Genomic DNA, 14186 nt, shown 5'->3' on the forward strand with positions numbered 1-14186 from the left:
GGACTCAGGAGGGATGGACAGAGACTCCCACCTCTTGTACTCAAAACTCCATCTCAGCATCCTGCAGGTGCTGATGATGCTCCAGGTGCACCTAACTGAGAAGAATCTTTATGGGCGCCTGGGGCTGATCCTTTTTGACCACATGGTCCCGCTGGTGGAGGAGATCAACAGATTGGCGGATGAACTGAACCCCCTCAACGCCTCCCAGGAGATCGAGCTCTCTCTGGACCGGCTCGCACAGGCTTTGCAAGTGGCCATGGCCTCTGGTGCCCTGCTGTGTACAAGAGGTGGGTGATTTCCTGCCCTGGCCTTCCCGGGGGTGGGGATACCACCACCTGTCTGAGAGACTGTCGGGCTCCTGGACAAATACTGTTTTCTGCCTCTTTTAGGACTTCTTTCCTCTTAGTGAACGTGGGGGAAGCGGGGGCATCACAGGACGTACGCAGGCAGGGCACTGTGACCATGACGTTGGCGTGTCTCTTTGCTGTTTTGCCCTGGACCGGGGACTCCTCCAGAGTGCGGATAATAGCTTAATATTCTTAATATTCTCATAAGGAATCTTCTTTTTCTGCTGTCTTTTTTTATCGAGGCATAATTTACGTGCAATAAAACGCACAGGCTTCATTGCATAAAACATTCCTGTCGCCTGTTTCGAGGGTTCCTCAGTTCTGCATTTCAGTGCACGAGCTCCCAGGAGAAGGAGCTGGTGCGAGTGACACCCCCATGTGCGCTTTTTAACCGTTGGCTCCCAGAAGCTGCCTGTGGCCCCAAGCTGCAGTCACTGGGTTTCCCGCTTCTCGTGGGCGTCTGCTGTGCGAGGTGAGGACCCTGCCTCTGGGCCCCTCCCCCGCCATCCGGGGCAGACTGTCGTGGAGCCACCCCTGTCCTCAGGGGTGCGTCTGTTTGGGGACTAGTTTGTTAAAGCAAAGACTGGAGATAAAACAGTTTCTAAACGACGTTAGGAGATTGTGGTGTCAGGCACCGTTAGGATCTCGCTAGCATCTCGAGCGTCCGGGCATTTCGTCTCGCTGTCTCCAGTCTGTTCCTTAATCGTGTGTCTCCTTGCTTTCAGATGACCTGAGAACCTTGTGCTCCAGGCTGCCCCATAATAAGTAAGTGCCCTCTCGAGACTTCTAGTTGGGGGTGGAGGTGCAGGTGGGGTGCCAGGCAGGGTAGACCGCTCGTCTTGGCTTCCTCGGTCTGTAGTCTGGAGCTTCTGTATATCGGGAGCCCCTTGGGGACCTGATGGTAAGTAGGGGACAGATATGATGACAGTCCACACGAGGAGAAGCTCACAGAGAGAGTAAATCAAAGACGAAAGGGTGGTCATCTTGGCCGGAGTCAGGAAACCAGAATAAACTCAGTGTCACTTACCGTTCACCAAGCGCTTCTGCATAATTTTTGTGACATCGGTGACACAGTGTTGGTGACATTGTGAGCAGCAGAAATACCACAGAGCCACAGCCCTAGGGCACAGCTTGCTGGTCAGGCCTGTGCCTTGGCGTCAGATGGCCCTGGCTGGGTTCTGAGCGCGGTTCTGTCTGTGGCTCGCTGTGACGCTTGGGCAGCCTCTGCCTGTCTCTGAGCCCCCGTTCCCCACCTTGTGAAGTGGGGACACAGATCCACCTGCCTCCCAGGTTGTGGTGAGGATTAAACAGGTGGCATTTGTAAGTTTTTTAGCCTGGTCTGTGGCACGCGGGATGCTCTCCATAATGGCAATAGTTGTCATAATTTGAGGGGAGGCAGCGATAATAGTGGGAAACAGCAGGAACTGTGGTCGAGAGCTTCTGGGGAGGATTCCAGCCTTGCTGCTTCCTATCTACGTGGCCTTGGGCAAGAACCTTATCTCCCACTCCCTCCATTTTTGCTGTAAAATCAAGAAAATAACAGTACCTGCCTCACGTCCTGCCGCCTCCTCCGCATTCTGCAGTAAGTTTTGTGAGGATTAAAGGAAGAAAAACAAAGTTCTCAGAACTGTGCTTGTATAGCATCTAAGTGTTGGCTGCTATCGCTTTTACTATTGTTTTTATAATTTAGGAAATCTGCTTAATTAACTTTACAGACTCTCTTAAGCAAACAGCTCTGTGCACAAAATACTTCATGCGAATGCAGTATTAGCAAAAACTTGGAAGCGACCTAACTGTCTCACAGCCCGCGGACACTTAGCGTGTCACGATAGGTCAGAAGGGCAGGCTGTCGTATCTGCTGAAAGTGCCGCAGGCAGTGGGCGCCTGAGGGGTTTACAGACCTGAAGCAGCCCAGCCAGGTTGGTGGGTGATGCATGTTCTGTCTTCAGACGGTCACCCTGGTCTTCAGCGGGTGGCAGGGCGCCAGGGCTGCTGTTGGCAGGTAGCGTAAGCGGAGGGTGAGCGAGCCAGCACTGCGCGTGCCAGGGCCAGCGAGTCTGGGCCGTGGTGGCAGGCTGATGCAGAACTACGTGTCACTCGAGGCCATAGGATTGGCCAGGTGCTAATTCACCGCTGCCAGTGAGCGAGCTGCAGCCAGCGGAGCCTGTCCTCATGTGCGGTCGGGGGACGCCATGTCCGGCTCCGCGCGGGACGCCTCGGGCAGGTGTCTGGGCAAACAGGAAAACGGAAGGTGGAGCACGGTGGTCCTTAGCGGAGCAGAACGCTCCTGCTTGAGATTATGCCCGTCCATGGGGCGGACAGCTCGTCCAGAGGGCCACCTTCCTCTCAGGAGCCCGCGCTGGTCCTTTTCTTCTGTCAGGGCTCCAGGAAAACTGGCATCTGAGGGCATTGCCAGGGTAAGCCGGCGCCCGTTCCCTTCTCGTAGCGACCCCTTCGTAACGTGTCCCTGCCCTGCGCACAGCTTTTATTTAAAGTGCAGTGTTTTTGGGACATTAAAATACTGAGAGGGAATAAACCTTTCATGATCTTGACATATAGCTGGGAGTCCGCATTGGAACCCTTCCAGACTTCTAACCGCCCCCACTGGGCCCCGCATCCGCGAGCTGATGGCTGGCTGTCCCGACGCGCCTAGGCTGGCATCCAGCCCCTGGGCAGCCTGGCACGGTGCTGGGGCTCTGTCTGTCATTTCTCATCATGTCCTCTGCGTTCACTCTTTCCAGCTAGACGGGAAGCTTCTTGAAAGCCCCTCTCTGCCTGGCAGGGTGTGCGGGTTCAAACCAGCACGTGATCTGAACTGCGCCTCTGTAATGCCTCCACTGCAGATTTACTGACTCGTTTGCTTATTTTGAGTCAATTTGTTACTCAGAGTTAATGAAAAGTAATAACGTAAATGAAAAGGGGCTCAGATCCTTCAGGCCACCAAGGAGGCCAGCTTTCCTCATGGCTTTCCTCATGCCCTCGTGCTCTGCCCCAGCCCCTCCTGGGGCAACAGACCTTGTACTTGGAAGGTGGGAGGGGTGATGTCAGTGTGCAGAAGACCCAGCCCTTTCAACTCGGGGGAGCAGGCGGACAGTCAGGGTCCACCCACGGCTGAAGGGGCCAGCAGTGGGTTGGGGGCGGCTGTCACTGGGCCAGGGAGGGCAGGAGCGGGGACGGGCAGCACCGTGGGACAAGGAAGCTGAGGGGCAGGCGATGGGCGTGAACAGGACCTGGCAGCTGGAAATTCGTGATGTGACGGGACCTGTATGAACCTGGAAGCATAAGACCAGCCAAAGCAAAACCCAGAGGGAGGCAAGAACAGAAACCAGCCTGAGGCAGAGGTAGCAGGGGAGAGCAGGAGCTGGGGAGAGACCTGAAAGGTGTCCGATAAGAAAGCGTAACTAGAGAGTTAGTTATTACATGCGCAACCCTTGAGGTATAGGCAAGCGGGGCCTAGGGATCAAAACAGAGAGAATAGAGAATCTGCCTGATAGTTCTAGTGAGAGGAACAGAAGGACAGCAGCTGGAAATAACGTTAAGTTCCGGAAGACAAGAAGTTTCTAATAGGACAGAAACGCCAATCAGCTGGAAAAGGCATGGTGGGAGAAAGTGCAACTTACGGGACTGGGGGCCGTGGGGGTGGGCGGGGCTTGGGGCGGGAAAGATGGGGCGCCGTTGTTTGGGACCTTGGGCATGTTGAGTCGGGTGGGGGGTCATGGGTTCGGGTGGGAGGGGATGCCCCATCACCAGGGAGCCTGTCGCCCGGCCGTGTTGGAGCAAGTGGCAAGAGGGTCCGAAGCTCGTCAGGGTGGAGGTGGGAGGGGAGCAGGCCTCCGGGGACAGGTCGGGCAGCTCCAGGCCCGTGCGGGACTCTGGGTGTCAGGAAGGCCACCTTTCGTGTGGCTTTGCTAAGAATTTGGTTGGGACTCGGTCATCAAGAATGCCTTTGAGCAAACTGGCCTGCTGGCTGCAGGGCCTCGGCCACCACCCTCATAGGTGTAGACAGCTGAGGCTGAAGCGGATGCTGACCTGTGTGGTCCCCGTGCCATGATGCTGAGGCTGCAGCAAGAGCTTCCGTGGGCTACAGAGCTGCCGCCCTTCCTCCCGGGCACCTGTGCTCCCCTCAGGGCCCCCTCTCTGCTTTTCCCATTGCCGGCCCCTCCTCTCCTGTCCCCCCTCAGAACCGAGTCCAGGGAAGGGGACCAGCCCCAATGCTACGCGTCAGGCGGACATCGTCATGGGAACCCACGCGTCCTAATTCTCCTCCTTGTGTTTGCAGCCTGCTCCAGCTGGTGATCTCAGGCCCTGTGCAGCAGTCACCACACGCCGCGCTCCCCCCTGGGTTCTACCCCCACATCCACACGCCCCCACTGGGCTACGGCGCCGTGCCGGCCCACCCCGCCGCCCACCCCGCCCTGCCCACACACCCCGGGCACACCTTCCTGTCAGGCATGCCCTTCCCGTTCAGGCCCATCCGCTAGGCCGGCCCCGCTTGCCGCCAAGTGGCAGTGTGCCTTCTGCGCCGGGTTGGCTGGAGGAAGCCTTCTGGACCGGGCGGCTCGCCCCGCAGAGCGGCACCCGTGGGAGGCAGCCAGGCGCCAGCTCTACCGGCAGGACTGTCGTGCGAAAGTCCTGTGACAGCGCCATCCAGGTACCTCCTACCTGGCCACATCCGTAAGCGTCCAGATTGGACAGATAAAAGGAAAAATGTCCAGCCCCCCCGCAGAGCGATGATGATGCGGGCATCTTTAAAAGATGCCAGTTCTGTGAGCCTGTTGTCTCGTGTGTCATTTCAGACACACACGCTCTGAGCCTGTGCTGTCGGGGACCCGGACGCGAGAAGCAGCAGTGCAAGTCCGCTTGTCTGGCTGCCTTTCTTGTGAACGGGACGCGTTCCTGCCGCAAACACAGGCTTCTCCGGGCCCTGGGAGCTCGGAGCCGAAACCTCGTGGCACACAGCACCCGGCGCTGCCCAAGGAAACCTGTGAGGATCGCCCCCGTCACCGCGAAAAGGAGCTGCTCTGTTTTATTGGGGTCTCTGAATTTTCCTTTCATATGTTCAAATAAATTTTTTCTAAACAGTTTTATAGACTTTATGGAATGTATTTTAAGGACTCATTCAGTGTAAGCTGCAGTGGCACCTTCCCAGTCTGCCACAGTCACGGTAACAAGATTGGGTACAATCTTGGCTACTCCTTTGGGCAGAAACAGCGGACAGCATCCCTCCTTGTGCAGGGCGTCGGGGGTCTGCTGGCACCCCGGGGTGCCCCAGTCTGCTCGCTTCAACTCCAGTTCTTCCTTCCCTCGGGTGTAAAAACAGCCCTAAGGGTTTTTTTCCCAGTTCACGATTAGAAAGTATGTGCATTGAGTTCTCATTTATTAGTTTTGGGAGGAAAGAAAGATAACCAGTAACCGCGGGCTCCCCTGGGCCGAAAGTGAGGAATGAGAGATGGTTCCAGCAAATGCGAGCATCAAAGACTAATTCATCAGGATGAACTTGAACCTTGTGGTTTGTTTACTCTTTTATTGCTGGCTGAAGGCCATGACCTGGAAGATGAGACCAAACCAGACAGCCTAATAAATTCCCGTGTGTGTGTGTGCGCGCGTGTGTGCACATGCGTGCGTGCGTTCTTGTCTGCTTCAAGTCTAGAGTTCAAGGCACCCCGAGCCGAGGTGCTGCGAGGGCCGACCTCAGCTGGCCGGGACCTTGGGCAGGTGTCCCTCAGGGCCCCAGGCGCTCAGCCAGGTTCCCGCAGCCCATGTGTAGGAACGGACCTGCGTGTGAAGCCTGTCTGGAATCAGTTTTTAAATCACTTTTGAGAGCCGTGAACTAGAAAGGAAATGTTCTTTTCTTTGAGTTTAATTTCATCATCCCTATGTTTCCTGTTTATGTATGAACCTGCTGATGTCAGATCAGGAACTGAAGTCAGATTATCTTTTTGTTGATATGCATCTATGAAACCAAAGAGTTTGGCTCTTGACTAGTTTTTGGTATTTAACTTTGATACCAAGTGTTCTGAAAAGGATGAAAAGCAGACTCGCATGGCTCCGTAGTTAGAGGAGGTCCCTGGGCAGGACTCTGTGCCAAGAGGCGACACCCACCAGACATTGCCAGTGGCTAGATGTGTCAAGAAAGGAAAAATGTAGGGAATGAAGCCACTGGCGTCACAGACTTCCTAAGGTGGTGTTTTTAGCAGTTTGTGAGCATTAAGTCAACCTATTAAAAATGACGTGCATTCTGATTAGTAATAACCTGCTAACTGTTTTACAAACATAAATTGATACTTGAGAAAATATTTGCAGTGTATAAAACAAAGCACATGTACAGAATGTATTAAAAGCTACAGATTAATCAAAAGACATTCCAATAAAAAAGACGAGTGAAGGACGTGAACAGAAATGTCATAGGAGAGAAAATACAAATGGTCAATAAGTAAGAAACGATTCCAAAACTGATAACCACGGAAATAGAAATTCGAATGAGATGCCGTTTTTTTTACCTGCCCGTCAGATTAGCAGAAGACACTGAGCTAAAAGTGTGAGGAAGCGATGGGCACCCTGGGGTGGAGTAAAGCTGTTCAGACACCCTGGAGAAATTAAGACAAAACGACTCTGACCCAGCATTTAGAGAAACAGGAAGGGATGTTCAGGTGCTCATGCTGTGCTGTGTTTTAAGTGCAGACGTCCCAAGGGAGATTGGTGCCGGACCCCGCGGTTACCAAAAGCCGAGGATGGTCGGGCCCTGATACCACAGGGCGTAGGCTAAAGTGTCCATGGGTTTCACATCTGCGGATTCAACCAGCAGAGGATCAGAAAGAGTGTTTTCCATCCACAGTTGGAAATCCTCGAAGGCAGAGGGCCGATAGTGACAGTGTCATTGAGAGAGAACGCACACACCCGACTGACTCATGTAAAGTGTGCAGTTCAGTGGTTTTCAGGATAGAGTTGTGCAACCATCACCACTATATTTCAGGACATTTCGTCATCCCCGAAAGAAAGCCCACACCCATTAACGGTCACTACCCCTCTCCCCCCAGCCCTGGCCACCGCTAGTCTGCTTTCTCTCTCTATGGATTTGCCTTTTCTGGACGCTTCATGTAGATAGAATCACACAGCATGTGATCCTCTGTGACTGGCGTGTTTCTCTGAGCATAACGTGTCCGAGGTTCACCAGTGTTGTCGCATGTGCCAGTGCTTCATTGTTTTCTATGGCCAGATGAGATCCCATTGTATGGATGTACCACATTTGATTTATCTATTCGTCAGTAGATGGACATTTGACCCCCTTTGGCTGTTATGAATCACGCTGCTGCACAGGATTTTGTGTGGGCACATGTTTTCGATTCTCTTGGAGATACAGACACAGGTACGTACACCTATGTGGAAATGCTAGGTGCGGTATTTTTTAAATAAGGAAAATCCAGAAACAGCCTGAATAGCCATCGATAAGGGACTGCCAGTTGTATGTTGTAAACTCAGACTTCCCTAAAGACCAAGCAGGTAATGTCAATAGGTGAAGCTTCCAGAATTAGACGGCAGAGGGAGCTGGGTGCTCGGCCAAACCAGAGAGCACCCTGAGCCGATGGCTGCTGCACCTGAGCGCTTGGCCCAAGGCAAATGTCGTCGGAATTTCTGAGTTTTCAGGAGAAGATGGGAATATATTTTTAGGCTTTATTTTCTTAATTTAAAAAACCTCTTTCGGACACTCTAGTGTTAGAAGTCAAGATGGTAGTGGAGAATGGGTAGTGACTAGAAGCAGCTTCTTAGCTGCCGTCACACAGGGATGTGAAAATTCATCAAGTCGTATGCTGGTGTGCACTTTTCCATATGCAATTATACGTTAATAAAAAAAATACACCTCCCCTCCCCCCAAAAAAATACCCAATGCTGCTTGGGCAAACCTTAACATGTTCATTAATTGGATTTGACCTGTAGGCTTCCTATTTTTGCCCCGTGGGCTGCTGGCATGGAAAGATCCTTCAGAAATATCGCTATGTGAAAACTTGCATGGCGTTATGAAGAGTGTAATGCCATGTATGTTAGAAAAAAAACAAGATGGTACCACGCTTTTCCACAGGTATGTGGATATGTATGCAAACGTGTTAAAAATGATACAGACCAAACGGAAGACGGTGGAAACCTCTGGGGAAGGTGCTGGAAGTGGGGTAACGGCCGAAGGAGACCTTGCCTCACTGTGCGGTTTCAAAGTTTCAATTTTGTTTTTAAATTTTTAGTTAAAAAAAACCAATCCATTCTGAATCATAATTAGAGACCACAGGACTTGAATTACCCCTGGCTGCTGTAAGTAAGAAAAGCCCCCTTTTGGTATATGTATTCGCCAATATTGCACGTATTTTACTTTTTATAAGGATAATGAACTCATGTGACTCGTCTAATTAAAAGTTACCTTTTTTAAAGTGCATTTTAGAACTTCTATTTCTGGTAGTGATGGGCCATAAACCCTTCTTTAACTAAAAATGCTGGATAAAATACAAGAACATCTTGAAGTACCGAAGAGCCAACAGGTGTAAAAACATTCCAAGTCGGATGTGAGGATGCAGTAACCTGGAGGCAGGTAAGGGGCACTAAGGTGCTTTTGCCCTGAAGGCCACGGGGATTCAGGGTCAAGGTGGGGGTCTCCTAAGGGACCCTCTCTCTGTGTCACTGGAGCCCCAAGGGCTGCACCCTCTATCAGAGCAGAAGCCTGCCAGCACTGCGCAGAGCCCAGGGAAACCAAGAGACAGTCTCGTTCGTGAGCAGTGAGGGACGGGCACGTCCTCACCCTAGGTGGCAGCACTGATTACCCCAGGGCAAAACAGTACAGCCCCTTTGGAAAGAAATTTGCCAATACTTAGTAAAATTACACGTGCATTTGCCCTTTATCTAGGAACCTACGTCTAGATCCAATGGCAAAAAATAAAAAAATAAAAAAATAATACACGTACGAGGCTTTCCATTGCAGCATTGTGTGTCATAGCAAAAGGCAAAAAAACGGCCCACAGTCTATCGACAGATGTTTTATCTACATGGTAGAGTATTAAGCTACTGTTTAAAAATATATATATATATTTATATTATGCTCTGGAGTGATTGCTAGGATTTATTAAGTAAAAAGTAAAAAGCAGGGCCCAGAAAAGTGTTTATGGAATGCTACCTTCTGTATAAGAAAGAAGGGGGGAGGAGAGAAATACAAATAGAAATGAAAGAAAGGAGGAACTAAAAGGTAGTAGCTTATGGAAACAAGACTGCCGGATCATTTGACTTTGGGACCATGTAAGAAACACAAAGTATACTTAAAGAAATGAAGTTAACTTAGTATCTGAAATCTTCCCGCTACTTTAAAATACAGTGTTTTAATGATGCCTCTGCCTTCTTCAACTTACAAAATGATGTTCGGCATCACTCAATTTTTAAAGATGCGGGTTAAAGAAATGAAATCATTTTGCCTACCACACTGGTCGTTGTTAAAAAAAAACATTGTTAACAAGTGTGTGTGGCAGAATTATTGGCTCTCTTCTACCAGCCCCTTCTGGGTGAAGAATCTCGTTCAGGGCAAATACTTGACAGACACCTGCTCCGGGGGAGCCTGGGCCCTCCCTTGGAGTGGACTGTGATTGATCCAAACCAGCATGTCCTTCTTCACCTCTGGTCAATTTAGTTCTTTGATGGGCAGGAGACGTGTGTGTGTGTGGGTGGGTGGGGGGACAAGTCTGAGAAGATGGCTTTCTGGAAAGTTCTCTAACCCCAAAGGGACTAGGAGTAGGGACACGTGTTGATGTGGGAGAAACATTGTCATGGAGGATATGGCGCCTCTTTTCCAAGGCACTGAGCTTCTGGCAATCCTCGGGATTGGTGTCCGTGGCTCCTTACCTAGAACTCCCTACCATTCCACCTCTTAGTGAATGAGATAATAATGTTTTCCCCTCTAAGCCAGTTTTAACTGGGTGTTTCTGAAATTTGGAACTAAAAGTCTCCTTGATACAGCAGAGTGTTGGGGGGAAAGGCACTCTTATTCTTGGCTGATGATTTCAATGGGTACAACTGAGTCAGGGCAATATCCATCAAAATTTAAAATATATATCCTTTGACCAGCAAGTCCACTGCTAGGGACATATTGCACAGAACCCTCACAGTTAAATTAAATTTTATGTGAAGCATGTTTGTAGTAGCAAAAGACAGAAAACAGCTTAGATAGCCACCAGTAGGGGCCAGGTTAAATAAATTAAGGTGTATCCTTGCAAATGGAAGCTGGGGGGAGTTTTTTCCATTGGGTAGATACTTGTTCTGTGTGGAAAGATGGCCGACATACATTTAAAGAGCGAGCTGATGCAAGTCCATGTTATTATCGTCTCAGCTGTGTAAACAAATGATAAACAATAGCGTACTCCAGTTACGATGGAGCTCTACTGTTTCTGCCCACCCGAAATCCAGTCCATCTTTTTCCTTTTAGTGATAACATCCTGATCTTACCCCTGATGCCCTGGCTCCCTGGCTGGGGAAGCAGGACCCAGGGCTGGCAGAGCCCAGCCCCGCAGCCCGCAGCAGCAGGCCAGCTCTGAGCACGTGGACCCAGTGGACTCCACTGAAACCCAATCCAAGACTGGAGAGAGACCTCTTCGCATTCGAGGCTGGGAGGATGTAAGTTTGCAGTTGGGGTCAGGGGGCAATCCCTTGGGTTAGAGGTGGCCTGTTGCAGAGGGACATGAGCTGAAAAATGAGAAAGTTCTGAGCCCTGGCAATGTTTGAAGTGCCGAAGGATGGTTTCTGTACTCAGGCTTTGAAATTCGGAGTCAAGAGAATTTCCCATGCTCCCCAACCTTTTTTTTTTTCTTCTTAAGCCACTTTGAAGTGATTTTCTTTCCCTTGCAACGGAAAGATCCCTGATTAATCCACAAATACATACATCTATGTATTTTTGTAGGAAACATTTGGAAGACTGCTCTTAGATGTTACAAGTGGTTGGCTCTGCAGGCTGGGGTTTTAGGAGACTTCGCCCCTCTAAAGTGTGGAATTATACTGTCCCGTGTGGAAACCTCAAGCCAGAGGGACTGTGAGTCCTTGCAGTGTGGCTAGGCTGAATGGAGATGTGCCATAAGTGTAGGAGATTTACATAAAAAAAGAATGTAAAAGTTCTCAATAATTTTAAAAAATCAATTACATGTTGAAATGATACTATTATGAATAGACTGGGTAAAAGAAAAGATATTTAAATTAATTTCACCTATTTTTCCTCTTCTACATGTGGCTACTAAAATGTTTACAATTAGTTAATGACTTGCATCGTATTTCTATTAGTGCTGGTATAGAGAGCATATGAAAGTCAACCTGTAAATACTTGTTAAATAAGGACGATCTTTAAAATAAGCATATTTAAAAAGTATTAACTTTGTAATCAGATAGAGAAAATGAAGTTTAGAAATGATCAACACAGTTGTTTTTATGAGGGGATGGACTTTCGGAGTTCCTTACTCCATTTTTCACTGACCTCAGTTCCTCAGTCTTCCATTTTAATTTATCCTTTGGTGTTCTGGCTATAACTCTGCTTTTTGTTTTTGTTTTTTGTGAGGTTTTTTAATAGTTTCTCTAGGGATTATAATGATACATTCCTAGCTTATTGCAGTCTGCTTCGAATTAATATTTTAACACTTCAAGCTTACGATCCTTTCACCCTCCTGCTTTGTTACATTATTACATCTCATGTACTGAAAACCCCACTGTATAACATTATACATATTTTAAAGAACTTATGAGAAAAAGTCTATTACATTTATTCATATATTTATAATTTCTATTGCCCTTTCTTCATTCAGGAAGTTCCAAACTTCTCTCTATCATCAATCTGCATCTTTCAAAGTGGGATGTCAACAGATGCTACCTACAAAGGAAAATCAAGTAATAGCATCATAAGCATGTTATTTAGAAATATGTCAAGAATGATCAGAAGAAACGGGAGTGAGGAGAGATTTTTATTGTCGCTAAAGCCTCTAGAACTTTTGGACTTATTCAACTAGGTACATGTGTTACCTTGAAAAAAATTAAAGGAAGAAAGGAGGAGAGAGGGTGGCTGTTGTTGGAGTGGGACGTTCAGGTATGGGCAGGAGAAATACTCTTGGGGGAAACTAGATTTGAGAGGACACCTTACGGCAGGTCAGCATCCTGGAAAGGTGAGCAGTGAGCCTGGTGAAGGAAGCAGAGCTTACAAAGGGGTCACAGACGGGCTGATTGAGAAAGGGACCCCAATGTGCTCTCTCTTGGCAGCCACCAGAGAAGTAGCCAATGCTGCCTAGAGTTGGGATAAAATGTGAGATTTAGTGACATAGAAGTCCCTGGTGACCTTGAAGGGAGCCGTTGGGGTGGAGTGATGGGACAGAGGGTAGGATGGAGAGATGGAAGGAGGATAGGCAGATCGGGATAAGGACAGGATATTATGGGGCATCTTTCCAGGAAGTGTGGCCAGCAAGGTCAGGAGAGAAAGGGACTTGCATCTTTTTAAGATTGGCGAGCCGTGAGGATGGGCACATGCCGTTGGAAAGCAGGAAGCGGGGAGCCAAATAATTGAAGGAGAGCGGAGTCTCTGGATCCTCTGGGTGGGTGGTCACCCAGGAGACAGGAGGCGGAGACAGCTCTGCTCAGGGCCCTCTCAGAGAGGGGAAGGTGCACACCTGCCACCTGCAGGACGCAGATGCTCACTTATCCTTAAGCTCCTGGCTCACAGGGTGCTGTCCACTTTCCACCGACAGAAGGTAATAATTTGCCTCAAGTTACCTGGATGGAAGATGTCCCTGTGAACCCAGATTTTTCTGCTTCCAAAGCTAGATTCTCGTTGCTGCCTTTGTCCCCGCTCTGCCCTCTAGACCTCCTAGTCTGGGGGTGAAGACACCACACAGAGTGCAGGCTTTTCAGGCAGGTGCCAGAGGAGAAGCCCCAAACTCCAGTGCCTGTGGGGCCAGAAGGGACAAAAAGTGGAACAAGGTGGCTATATGAGTGGGCAGCACCTGAGCATGGGAACAGCAAGGAGAGGAGGCGGCCGAGACCGCATGAGCCCCCGCCACGCCAGGACAGCTAGCTCCCCATGCCAGATCTTTGGGTTTTTTTCAAGGGAATCTGAGTACCCGTTTCGAATGTGAACTCTGGATTAGAGAGGTTTGCTGGAGGGCAGTGCGGCGAAGTGATGGGGTACCGAGATGGTGGGGTAAGGTCCCCCCCCAGGAGAGGACGCCCTGACGCAGGCGGGAAGCAGCTTGGCGCGTCCAGGGAGAGGGACTGGGGAGCGCGGCGGGAAGGAGCGGCGGAGGGGCCTGCGCTCTCGGCCTTGTGCACCGAGGAGGCGGGCCGGGGGTCCGGAGAGGCACGAGCTTAGCTCTCCGGTTAACGAGGGTGGCCGACGGCCCCATCTGGTCCTTTCGCATCCCAGCCCACTGCCCCGGCGGACGCAGACTCGCCGCCCCGCAGGCCTGCCCTCGCCACCCCAGGCAGGAGGAGTCGGTGCTGTGGAGCCGGGAGGCCCCTTCCGAGCCTGCTCGGACCGGGATGGAGCCTTCTCATTAAGTGCCCTCTAACTGAGAGCTAATTGGCCATAATTTGTTACCCAAGCCAGAGGCGCCCTGAGGCTGGGAGCCTCCCCCTACACCGGTGCGGCGACGGTCGCCAAGCCCAGCGCGCGGTCGCGCGCACCCGGGCATGCGGCAGAGCGCGCTGCCCGTGGCACCACAGGGTCCCCTCCGCGCGCCCCCCGACGCGGGCGAGCGGCCGGGTCGGGAAGGGTTAAGCCCACCGAGCTTGCGGCTGCCTAGAGCGGCGGCGGCGGGGGCCAGGGCGCGGGGGCGCGCGGGCGGCGGG

The 14186-nt window shown here is 50.7% G+C and overlaps 1 protein-coding gene and 1 long non-coding RNA gene across 6 annotated transcripts in view; one reads left to right on the forward strand and one right to left on the reverse strand.

The window, feature by feature from the left end:
- INTS15 (integrator complex subunit 15) overlaps positions 1 to 5431 on the forward strand; it is a 16390-nt gene extending 10959 nt beyond the window's left edge. For 2 of the 5 annotated variants that reach the window (XM_039880112.1, XM_039880076.1), the window contains exons 5-7: positions 9 to 287; positions 1073 to 1112; positions 4627 to 5431. In XM_039880112.1, the coding sequence (XP_039736046.1) occupies positions 9 to 287; positions 1073 to 1112; positions 4627 to 4828 (521 nt within the window). In that variant the 3' untranslated portion in view covers positions 4829 to 5431. The remainder of the gene's footprint in view (positions 1 to 8; positions 288 to 1072; positions 1113 to 4626) is intronic. The other 3 variants (XR_005656622.1, XM_039880101.1, XM_039880091.1) reach the window with 3 other exon arrangements.
- Positions 5432 to 12107: 6676 nt separating this feature from the next.
- LOC120616664 (uncharacterized) lies at positions 12108 to 14026 on the reverse strand. The gene is made up of 3 exons (XR_005656652.1): positions 13936 to 14026; positions 13113 to 13285; positions 12108 to 12222 (listed from the first exon to the last, which is right to left on the reverse strand). It is a non-coding gene; the product is annotated as an uncharacterized LOC120616664 (long non-coding RNA).
- Between the last annotated feature and the right edge of the window lie 160 nt (positions 14027 to 14186).

This window comes from Pteropus medius, unplaced genomic scaffold (assembly GCF_902729225.1).
Source record: "Pteropus medius unplaced genomic scaffold, Ma_sr-lr_union100, whole genome shotgun sequence".
Classification (NCBI taxonomy): Eukaryota; Metazoa; Chordata; class Mammalia; order Chiroptera; family Pteropodidae; genus Pteropus; species Pteropus medius.